The sequence below is a fragment of the Narcine bancroftii genome, chromosome 7 (genome assembly GCF_036971445.1).
Source record: "Narcine bancroftii isolate sNarBan1 chromosome 7, sNarBan1.hap1, whole genome shotgun sequence".
NCBI classification, from domain to species: domain Eukaryota; kingdom Metazoa; phylum Chordata; class Chondrichthyes; order Torpediniformes; family Narcinidae; genus Narcine; species Narcine bancroftii.
In genome coordinates this window covers 74,933,362-74,945,574 of record NC_091475.1, presented here as the reverse complement: position 1 = coordinate 74,945,574, position 12,213 = coordinate 74,933,362, and the positions used below count along the sequence as shown (strand labels likewise).

Sequence of the window (12,213 nt, the reverse complement as noted above, 5' to 3'; positions counted from 1 at the left end):
ACGTCAACACGCGGAACTCCCCTGTCAACAGGATCAGTGGCTGCTTCTATAACACTAAATCACCAATGCTCTCATCTCCTCACTAAAACAATGGAACTGATTAAAGTGCATGGACACTACACCAATTGCTTATTTGACTCTGGGTCAACTGACAGTTTTATCCGGCCAGATCTGGCCCTCTGTTGCGGACTTGACATTATCCCCACTACCCAGAGGATCTCATTAACGACTAGGTCGCACTCGACCGGGATAAAGGAGTATTGCATCACCACGCTGGAAGTACAGGGCGTAACGGCCACCCACTTCAAATTATTCATCCTTCCCCAATTGTGCGCCCCAGTGTTGCTGGGATTAGACTTTCAGTGTCAGTTTCGAACGGTATCCCTACATTTTGGGGGACCCCATGCCCCCTTCTCGGTCTGCCATCGCCCCACCCCTGAAGCACCCAAGCAACCCTACCCCGTGCCCCGGGGCCACTCCTGCGGCCTTTCCACACTCCGGATTGCCCCGCCAGCACTCTTCGCAAACCTCACCCCTGGCTGGAAGCCTGTGGCCACCAAAAGTCGGCAATATAGTTACGAAAACAGGCAATTCATTAGGAGTGAGGTGCGTAGATTGCTGGATGAAGGCATCATCGAACCCAGTTCAAGTCCCTGGAGAGCCCAGGTGGTGGTTGTCAAGAACGGGGAAAAGCTACGGATGGTGGTCGACTATAGCCAGACCATTAACCGCTTCACACTCCTGGATGCGTACCCCCTGCCACGCATCACGGATGTGGTGAACCAGATCGCCCAATACCGCATATTCACCATTGACCTACGTTCGGCCTACCACCAGCTCCCGATCCGCTGTGAGGACCGAACATTCATGGCCTTCGAAGTGAATGGGCGGCTGTATCAATTTCTCAGGGTACCATTCGGGGTCACGAATGGTGTCGCGGTTTTCCAGAGGGAAATGGACCGGATGGTGGACCAGAACGAGCTAACCGCTACCTTCCCGTATCTGGACAATGTCACCATCTGCGGCCATGACACGCAGGACCACGACGCCAACCTAGACAAATATCTTCAAACTGCCGGTCGGCTGAACCTGACCTACAATTTTGACAAGAATGTCTTCCGGACCACACGACTCGCGATTCTAGGTTGCGTGGTGAAGAACGGGGTAGTGATGCCAGATCCTGACTGTATGCGTCCCCTAATGGACTTACCCCGCCCCATACCCAGAAAGCGCTCAAACGCTGCCTGGGCTTTTCTCATATTACGCCCAATGGGTTCCACACTACGCCGACAAGGCGCGTCATCTTATCAAGACTACTTCCTTTCCCCTCTCGACTGAAGCCAGAGCGGCTTTCGATCGAATCAAATCCAACATCACCGCTGCAACGCTGCACGCGATCGCTGAGTCTGTCCTGTTTCAAGTTGAGAGTGATGCATCCGACTTCACCCTGGTAGCCACCTTGAACCAGGCCAGTTGGCCTGTAGCCTTCTTCTCCAGAACCCTCCAGGGTCCAGAGAGTAGACACTCCTCGGTCGAGAAGGAGGCCCAGGCCATAGTTGAAGCGGTGCGTCATTGGAGACATTATCTCGCTGGGAGACGCTTTACACTGTTGACTGATCAACGTGCGGTCTCCTTCATGTTCAGCAACACCCAGCGAGGTAAGATAAAAAACGACAAAATCGCCAGATGGAGAATCAAACTCTCCACCTTTAACTATGACATCCTGTACCGGCCTGGTAAGCTCAACGACCCGCCTGACACGCTCTCCAGGGGGATGTGCACCAGCGTATAGATGGACAGACTACAGAAACTCCATGAGGCGCTCTGTCATCCAGGGGTCACTAGGTTTGCCCACTTTGTGAAGGCGCGCAACCTACCCTACACAGTCGAGGAGATTTGCTCCATGACCCGAGCCTGTTCGGTGTGCGCTGAATGCAAGCTCCACTTCTTCTGTCCGGGGAACTCGCACGTTATCAAAGCCACCCGCCCCTTCAAGTGTCTTAACGTAGACTTTAAGGGGCCCCTACCGTCGACCAACTGTAATAACTACATCCTTACAGCCATCAACGAGTAGTCCCGCTTCCCATTTGCTGTGCCCTGCCCAGACACCACTGCCACCTCAGTGATACAGGCCCTTCGCAGTATCTTCGCCATTTTCGGGTACCCCAATTCCATCCACAGTGATTGGGGGTCCTCATTCATGAGCGCAGAGCTGCAACAGTACCTTCTGGAGTGTGGTATCGCTTCAAGCAGGACCACCAGCTATAACCCACGCGGTAACGGCCAGGTCGAGAGGGAGAATGCCACCATCTGGCTCTCCAGTCTAAAGGTCTCCCCACCTCTCACTGGCAGGAGGTTCTCACTAGTGCATTACACTCCATTCGCTCCCTCCTATGTACCGCAGCAAATGCCACCCCCCACAAAAGGATGTTCCTTTTCCCGAGGAAATCCGAATCAGGAACCACTGTACCGGCATGGCTCACCGTACCTGGCCCTGTCCTTTTGCGACACCACGTCCGACACTCAAAGAACAACCCCTTGGTCGACCAAGTGACTCTACTCCACGCGAACCCACATTACGCCTATGTTGAGTTCCCAGACGGGTGGAAGGACACTGTTTTGGTGTGGGACCTAGCTCAGGACGTGGTAGGCCGAGCAAATCACCCCCCCCAACCCAACCTTCCCCAACTCTTTATTCCCCAGGCCCCGTGCCGGAACAGAAGGACCAACAGCACCCCAACGACCCGGGCCACCCTGCCGACAACACGGCTGGGGAATTGAGCGAAGGAGCGGTCGCACCCGACGAGCCCGCTGGCGACACCACTCCAGCAACCCCAATCCCGGCACCACGGCGGTCACGCCGGATGGTCAGACCCCCCTGACTGCTATAGTCCTTAACCTACCCCTTCCTTTCATTCTCTCCCTCGTTTTTTTTTCTTCCCTTCTCCCTCTTCAGCCCTTCCACCCCAGGGTCAGTTCTCCAAGAAGGGGTGAATGTGATAGTACAGACCTATCACCAATGTATATAGTTACAGTATCTAGAGTGTAATGACTGTGCTTACAGCGATTGGCTGAGAGCTTAGCCACGCCTACTGTCTGGGCCTTAAAGGGTTGTGTCCCTAGCCAGGTCGGATCATTCCGGACTGGTCGGCCACCTGTGAAGAGCTCCTGTCTTTTGCTAATAAAAGCCTTGGTTTGGATCAACAAGTCTTTGGTTCTTTCGATGAGCACTACAAGATGAAAAGGAAAATGCTCAAAGGGAACATCAGGGGGATCTTTCTTCATGCAGGGAATGGTGAGAGTGTTGACCAAGCTGCCACCTGACGTACATTCATACAGCGGCTCTTCATTGACTACAGCTCAACCTTCAAAACCTTTATTCCCTCAGTACTGGTCAAGAAGCTACAAACTTTAGGCCTCTGTACCCCCATTTGCACCTGGATCCTTGACTTTCTCATCAGAAGACCACAGTCAGAATGAATTGAAAACAACGTCTTCTCCTCACTGATCATCAACACAGGCGCACCCCAAGGATGTGTGCTTGGCCCACTGCTCTACTCGTGATACACCCTTGACTGTGTGGCCAGGCACAATTCCAATGCTATCTACAAGTTGCCGATGACACCACAGTTGTCAGCGGAATCACAAACAGCAATGAGGAAGTGTACAGGAGGGAGGTACATCAGCATTGAATGGTGTAACAACAATAACCTTGTGCTCAATGTCAGCAAAACCAAGGAGAAGATTGTGGGCTTCAGGAGGAAGTCAGGGGAACATGACCCATTCCTCTTCGAGAAGAGGGTCAAGAACTTCAAATTCCTGGGTGTCAACATCTCCAAGGATCTGTCCTGGAGCCTCCATGTCAGTCTAATCACAAAGAAGGTTATACTTTGTGAGATGTCTGAGGAGATTTGGTACGTCACTGAAAATTCTCGTCAACTTCTGCAGGTGTACCCAGGAGAGCATTCTGTTGGTTGCATCACTGCCTGGTATGGAATCACCAACTCTCAGGACAAGAATAAACTCCAGAGGGTTGTTAACTCGGCCTGTGACATCACAGGCACCAGACCTCACACCAATGAGGATATCTACATGAGGCAATCTCTATGCTCAAAGACAACCCCCCCCCAGGCCATGCCCTCTTCACTCTGCTACCATCAGAGTAAAGGTAGAGGAGCCTAAAGACAAGCTCTCAAAGGCACAAGAACAGCTTCTACCCCGCTGCCATTAGATTCCTGAATAATCAATTAACCAAAGACACGTGCACTATTTTTTTGTAGAGTAATGTTGTAAGATGGTTACAATATGAATGCTGCCGTAAAACACAGAATTTCATGACTTATTCATGGCAATAAGTTCTGATTCTGAATTAGTGGATGTGAGTTCAATTTTGTCACCTAAGAAAATTTTGGACCAGTACAATGATGGAAGGGCTATGATATTAGGTAAAATAATTGTATGGTGCAGGCTGGAGGGGCCATAGGGTCTGTTTCCCTGTTGTCATGTTCTGTGGTTCTATAATTTCACCTTAACAATACCAAGTCAACTTTTACACAGAGGGATACATAGGCACAAGTAACAAACCAAACTAAACCCAATCCTCTGGAGAAATGCAGTGAATCGAGAAATGCACTGGGAGGAAATGAATGGTTGACGCTTTGAGCTGAAAACTTTCAACGTCAGCCAATCTTTGTCTCCCATGAAGCTGCCCGACCCACTGACCTCCTCCAGCAGATTGTGTCTGGCTTCTGATGTGTGTCCCCAACAGCTGGATGTTCACCGCATCAGTCAGCATCTCAGAAAGCGGAGGGATGGCTAATGATTCGGGCCAAGGTGAAACAGGCCCTTTGGCCCATCAAGTGTCTTCTCCACCAGCTGCACTGATCGCATTGACGTCACGTGACATAAACACAGGTCTGAGACACGAGAGGTACGAGAGGACGAGTGGGAGAAGGGTGGGGGCGTGTGACATGGAGCCATTACAGGAGGAAGGGAGCCATGGGGAAGGGTTTGTTGAGGGCCTCAGAGTGTTGGGGATGGAGGGGTGACCTCATCTCAAGATGTGCACCAATGATGTGCGTCTCTGAGGGAGACAGAATTGGCATTCGCTGGAAAGCTGAAGGGACTCAGTGGGGTCAGGCAGCATTCATGGAGGGCAAGAGACAATCGAAGATTCAGACTGAAACCCTTCATTGGGACTTTTTTTTGTCTCAGTGGAGACCTGAGTGGCCAGTTGAAGTTATGCTTGAGCAGGCTACACTGGGCTGTCTGATTAGGTATCATCCTGACCTCGATACTGTGCTCAGGAGGCTAATAGCCAGCATGGATGATGGGACAAAGAGCCATGCCCACGTTGTGTGGGCGTCGGGCAAGGATCTGTGGGAATGCAGCCTAGGACACACCAAGGTCAAGGGGCGGTGTAGGTAAAAGCCAAACTCCGCACAACGTGCGCGCGCTCCCGTTATCGGGCATGGTAAAGCAGACATTACCCTTCCGGGAATCACCAGATTGTCGATCCCGATCAGATCTCTCCTCAGCTCAATCAATTTCTGGAAGTTCTCCATCTTGATCATGCAGCTGTGGAGTTGGGCAGCCATTTCTGTCACCTCAGCCAGAGCCGCTGTCACAGGGAAAGAGAGAGAGAGAAAGTGAGACAGAGATTGTGACGGTTCAGGACATGTCACAGTGTCTCCCAGCCAAAGCCCCTTGCTGAAATGCTCAGCAGGTCAAAAAGCATCTGAGTGGAGAAAAACTTAAGTTTGCATTTGAGGGCTAGACCTCATCAAAGGTTATCACTGTTTCTCACTCCATATATGCTGCCTGACTTGAGTGTTGTCTGCACTTTCTGTTTTTATTTCAGGTATTTGGCATCTGCAGGTTTTTAGTTTTGCCTTTCAACCTTTTCTTGATGCAGAGGCAGTGTAGGAAAAACAGCAGCAGATGGTCTATGGGCAGCAAGCTCTGTAATCTCAGCTCAGTAACCTGCCTCCAGTGCTGTTAGATGGAACAAACCTGGGTGGGGACAACAAGTGACTCCAAGTAATGTGTCACACCAATGGAAAATGGTTTAAAAATCGCCACATGCTTTTGTGCAGAGAGATCTGGGATTGCTTGGGATTGAATCATAAAAGGTTGGTTTGCAGGTGCGACAGGTGATCAGGAAAGCAAATGGGATGTTCTTTATTGCTGGAGAGATTGAATTAAAGAGCAGGAAGGTTCTGCTGCATCAGGGTACAGATGAGGCCACATGCAGTCTGGTGTCCTGACTTGAGAAAGGAATATGCTGGTGCAGAGGAAGTTTGCTCAGCTGATTCCAGAGATAAGGAAGTTAAGCTGTTGAGGAGAGATCGAGTTGCCTGGGACTATACTCACTAGAGTTTGGAAGGATGAGTGAGGGTCTTACAGAAACATATGAAATGATGAAGGGGATTGACAGGAAAGTTGTGTCCGCTAGCAGGTGAGACCAGAACTTGGTGGCATAGCTTCAAGATTTAGGGGAGATGATTTAGGACGGAGATGAGGAATAACTTCTTCTCTCAGAGAGTGGGTAAATCTGTGGAATTCTCTGCCCCAGGATGAAGAAGAGACTGCCTTATTAAATATATTTAAGACGCAGTTAGTTAGATTTTAGCAATGCAGGGAAATTAGGGACACAGGGAGCCAGCAGGTATGTAAAGCTGAATCTACAACCAATCAGCCAGGATCCTGTTAGATGGTGGAGCAGGATTGATGGGCCAGATGGCCAACTCCTTCTCCTGTTTCTGAGGTTCTTCACAGCACCCTCTCGGTATAGGGAGGGAGGGGTGGGGGGATTGGCGGACAGCCTGTCTCTTCACAGTTGTTCTCTAGATTGGATGGGACTTGGCTCCACAACCATCTGACCGAGCCAGATCTGAAGGCCTTTGCTCCAGTGTGTGGCCATCACCAGCAAACAGAATCTAAATGCTTATTCACAGAACAAAGTGGGTCCATTGAATTTTCAGATATCTGGGAAATAAGAGGCTTTGAAATGTGAAATGTACAAGTCAAACAAGATCATTTGTTTTTTAAAAAAATATATTGTTTTCTCAACATGGCTTAAACCAGGAAAACAGAAGGCCACAGAAAGTGGTACACCCAGCCAGGTCCATCACAGGTTCTGACCTCCCATCCATTGAAGACATCAGCAAGAAGCACCGCCTCAAGGAGGCAGCCAACATCATAAAGTACTCCCATCACCCTGGTCACATCCTCTTCTCACTGGTACCTTCACATAGAAGTTACGGAAGCCCGTAGACCAGCACGTTCAGGTTGGAGAACAGCTTCTTTACACCAACGATCAGACCCTCAAACTTCCCTATTCTACCTTATCCAGTAACTACTCCAAGACCACCACCAATCTGGCTGCATTATTTTCTGCACAAATGCCACTATTTATCTCTTCATCCTTTTAAATTTTATATTGCTTTTTCTCTTGTGCAGTAAGTTGGTTTATTGGTGTATTTTGATATATCTGTGTCATTGCAGCAAGAATTTTGCTGCATCTTGCAGTGAACTGGGATTCACTGGTAGGGTGTGGTGCTCATGGCCCGGCCCCCCTCCCATCTGCTCACTTATAACCCTGATTTCCCGCCTAAACCTAGAACCCTTCTGAAGATCCTACCCTTAGTTATAAGCTAATAAAAGCGTTTGATCTCACTCCAATCGTGAGAGCTTTTATTCAAGCTACACACCTTTACATTGTATTTCTGTATAGGACACCAAGCCCACGTCTACTGGATTGCGAGACTAAAATTTACTGCCACCTTGTGGTGATCAACAGAACAGCAGCTAATGGTCGCAGCCAACACCCACTGAACATCTGGTGACAGCTTCACATGGTCCTCCCTCTCCACAGTTTGGTTCTGATGAAGTTGACTGCATCTTACATTGTCCACTTGTGACACAGAATAAACTTCTTCCTCCTTGAACCTGTAAAGTGGTGAAACTGCAAAGAAACCTTGCAAGCGGTCAAAAAATTGTCGGCTTGAAAAAAAAACCTGGAAAGGACAGGATTTAAAAAAAATGGACTGTAAGCACGGAAGCTGTGGTCAGTGTCCCCTTGTACAAACTTCAAAGTTAAAAAGCAGGTGCATGCTTTTGAGCACAGGGACCTGATAAAGTGCTTGTGCGTGAGTCACAAAAGGTTGGTTTGCAGGTGCAACAGATATCAAGAAAGCAAATGGAATTTTGCCCTTCATTGCTAGAGGGATTGAATTTGAGCAGGGAAGCAGTGTGGAGAAGGTTCACTATGGTGATTCCATGAGGGGCTTAGCTTATGAGCAGAGATTGAGTCGACTGGAATGAAAGATGACCTCTCAGAAATATTAAGTTCTCAAAGGGATAGATTGATCCACCTGGAAGCCTGATATAAGCACGGAGGGAAAACATAAACTTACCTTTCATGGAGCAGCCCTAAAAGGCTGGTCCTGTGTTGCCTTGTAGCACCCTCCGGAGCTGATGGAGGTGGGGTGGTTGGCCCTGTGGTGTCACCCGCCATAAATACGTGGCAGAGCAATGGCCGTCTTCCCTACCCATAATCCCCCATGCAGCTGGAACTGCTCTGTGTTTCCCAGAGCATTGCCCTGTGGTGTTTTGAGCTGCAGAGCGTGGCCCAGTGGGGCTGTCACAGCCCGCACCGGCTGCCCCTAAGAGCGCCTGCCCCGAGGGGGTCTTGGAGGGAGAGGGCTGAGTGGGTGGGAAAGAGAGGGAAGATGGGTTGTGGGCTGACGGCGTCATCAGCCGCCCCTAACCAGCTGTTTGCAGCAGCTGTACAGTCACATGAGGTGGTGGAGTGCTGCGCTCCATCGATTATCCTTCCCCGAGAGGGATTTCAGTGGGCGCCTTGGAGCTGACCATGGCTCATTCATAGAGGTAAGTCTCCCAACGTGAGGGCAGAGAATCTCCGCCTTTACACTCGGGCTTTTTCACTGCATGAAAGGGCCTAATAGGATAGAAGCAGGGAAGTTCTTTCCACTGGTAGGTGAGACGGGAAAAAGGGGACACAATCTTAAGAACCAGGAGAACGATTTATTGCGGAGATGAAGTGGAACTGCTTTTCCCAGACAGCAGTGAATCTGTGAAATTTTTTTCCCAAGCAAGCAGTAGAGGTCACCTCAATAAATGTATTTAAGACAGAGTGAGATAGATCTCTGTATTGTTGAACTGAGGGTTAAAGTAGAACAGATGTGTAAGTGGAGCTGGGTCACCCTGCTTCTGAATGGCAGAGCAGGCTCAACAGGTCAGACGGCTGACTCCTGCACCTGCCCTAAAGGTTCTTTTGTAGGGGCAGCTGTGATTAAGAAGGCAAATGCAATGTTGGCCTCGTTTTGCTGAAGAGCTCCGACCCAAAACGTTGACCGTTTCTCCTACTAGTGCTGCTCGACCAGCTGATTTCCTCCAGAAGCTTGTTGGCCTTCATGGCCATCGAGGAAAACCATATAACCATATAACCATTTCCTCCAGAAGCTTGTTGGCCTTCATGGCCATCGAGGAAAACCATATAACCATATAACCACTTACAGCACAGAACAGGCCATGCCGTAGCAAATCCCCACCCTCCTAGTCCCACTGACCAGCACCCGGTCCATACCGCTCTAGTCCCCTCCTATCCATGTAACGATTCAATCTTTCCTTAAATGTAACCAATGATCCCGCCTTGACCACGTCTGCCGGAAGCTCATTCCACATCCCCACCACCCTCTGCGTAAAGAAATTTCCCCTCATGTTCCCCTTATAATTTTCCCCCATCAATCTTAAACCATGTCCTCTAGTTTGAATTTCCCCCTTTCTTAATTGAAAAAGCCTATCCACATTTACTCTGTCTGTCCCTTTTAAAATCTTAAACACCTCTATCAAGTCCCCTCTCAATCTTCTACACTCCAGAGAAAAAAACCCCAGTCTGCACAACCTTTCCCTGTAACTCAGACCCTGAAATCCTGTCAACATTCTCGTGAACCTTCTCTGCACTCTCTCTATTTTGTTTATATCTTTCCTATAATTTGGTGACCAAAACTGTACACAGTACTCCAAATTTGGCCTCACCAATGCCTTGTACAATTTCATCATAACCTCCCTACTCTTGAATTCAATACTCCGATTTATGAAGGCCAACATTCCAAATGCCTTCTTCACCACACCATCTACCTGAGTATCAGCCTTGAGGGTACTATTTACCATAACTCCTAAATCCCTTTGTTGCTCTGCACTCCTCAATAGGTCAATGTATATGACCTATTTAAATTTGCCTTTCCAAAATGTAGCACCTCACATTTATCTGTATTAAATTCCATCAGCCATTTCTCAGCCCACACCTCCAGCCTTCCTAAATCACCTTTTAATCTACGGTAATCTACCTCACTGTCCACAACACCACCAATCTTTGTGTCATCCGCAAACTTGCTTATCCAATTCTCCACCCCTACATCCAGATCGTTAATATATATAACAAATAATAGTGGACCCAGGACCGAACCCTGAGGAACTCCACTAGTCACCGGCCTCCAATTGGACAAACAATTTTCTACCACTACTCTCTGACACCTCCCATCCAACCACTGCTGAATCCATTTCACTACCTCCTTATTTATACCTAATGCCTCCACCTTTTTTCCTAACCTCCTGCGGGGAACTTTGTCAAAAGCTTTACTAAAGTCCAAATAGACAACATCCACAGCTTTCCCTTCATCAACCTTTTTTGTAACCCCTTCGAAGAACTCAATCAGGTTTGTCAAGCATGATCTACCCCTGACAAAACCATGCTGATTACTCCCTATCAATCCCTGTACCTCCAAAAATTTGTAAATAGCATCCCTCAGAACACTTTCCATCAACTTGCCCACCACAGACGTCAGACTTACAGGCCTATAATTCCCAGGTTTGCATTTGGACCCTTTCTTAAACAGAGGAACCACATGCGCCACCCTCCAATCCTTTGGTACCACCCCCGTGGCCAGTGACATCCTAAATATCTCTGTTAATGGCCCCACTAACTGTCCACTAGCCTCCCTGAGTGTCCTAGGGAATATTTTGTCCGGTCTGGGAGATTTATCCACCTTTATCTTTTTTAACACAGCCATCACTACCTCCTTGGTTATTCTTATATGCTTCATGACCTCCCCACTATTTTTCTTTACTTCAACTGGTTCAACATTTTTTTCCCTAGTGAATACCAAGGCAAAGAAATTATTCAAAATTTCCCCCATTTCCTCAGACTTCTCACTCAGCCTACCCTCGCTATCTACAAGGGGTCCAATTTTATCTCTCACTAATCTTTTACTTTTAATGTACTTACAGAAACCCTTTGGATTTATTTTTACTCTGTCAGCCAAAGCCTCTTCATGCCTTTTTTTGGCCTTTCTAATTTCTTTCTTAAGATTCCTTCTACACTCCTTGTAGTCCTCTTTCAACTTCTCAGCTCCCTGCTCTTTATACCTCTTGTACACCTCCCTTTTTCTCCTAACCAAATTTACCAATATTCCTCGAAAACCAAGCCTCCCTATGACTTCCAGCCTTTCCTTTGATCCACACTGGGACATAACTACTCTGTACCCTCAAAATTTCTTTTTTGAATATCCTCCATTTTTCATTAACATATCCTGTCCCACTCAATACTCCCCAAATCCCTTCTTATTCCTTCGAAATTTGCTCTTTTCCAATCCAGAACCTCAACTTTAGGCCTCTCCTTGCTCTTCCTTAAAACTACCCTAAAACTAACAGAATTATGATCACTAGACCCAATTGGTTCTCCAACATTAATGTCCGCTACCTGACCTAGCTCATTCCCTAACAGGAGATCCAGTATTACACCATCCCGAGTCGGTTCTTCTACTAACTGATTTAGAAAACAATCCTGAACACATTTAACGAACTCCAGCCCATCCAGCCCTCTAACCGTATGGGTATCCCAATCAATGTGTGGGAAGTGAAAATCCCCCATGATCACTACCCTATGATTTTCACACATATACGTTATCTCCCTACAAATTTGTTCCTTTAATTCCCTTGGCCCATTTGGTGGTCTGTAATACACCCCTATTAGCACCCTCTTGCCTCCTCCACCCCTCAATTCCACCCAAACAGCTTCACTGGTCGATCCCTCCATACCATCCTGCCACCTCACGGCAGTAATGTCCTCCCTAACAAGCAGATCAACTCCTCCTCCTTTTTTACTCCCTGATCTATCACATCTAAAAC

At 48.2% G+C, this 12,213-nt stretch overlaps 1 protein-coding gene across 2 annotated transcripts in view; it reads right to left on the bottom strand.

Moving 5' to 3' along the window:
* The window catches only part of LOC138739013 (FERM, ARHGEF and pleckstrin domain-containing protein 1-like), a 302,053-nt gene that overhangs the window by 44,185 nt on the left and 245,655 nt on the right, over positions 1–12,213 (bottom strand). For both annotated transcript variants that reach the window (XM_069890341.1, XM_069890340.1), the window contains exon 19: positions 5,490–5,620. In XM_069890341.1, coding sequence (XP_069746442.1) covers positions 5,490–5,620 — 131 coding nt within the window. The remainder of the gene's footprint in view (positions 1–5,489; positions 5,621–12,213) is intronic.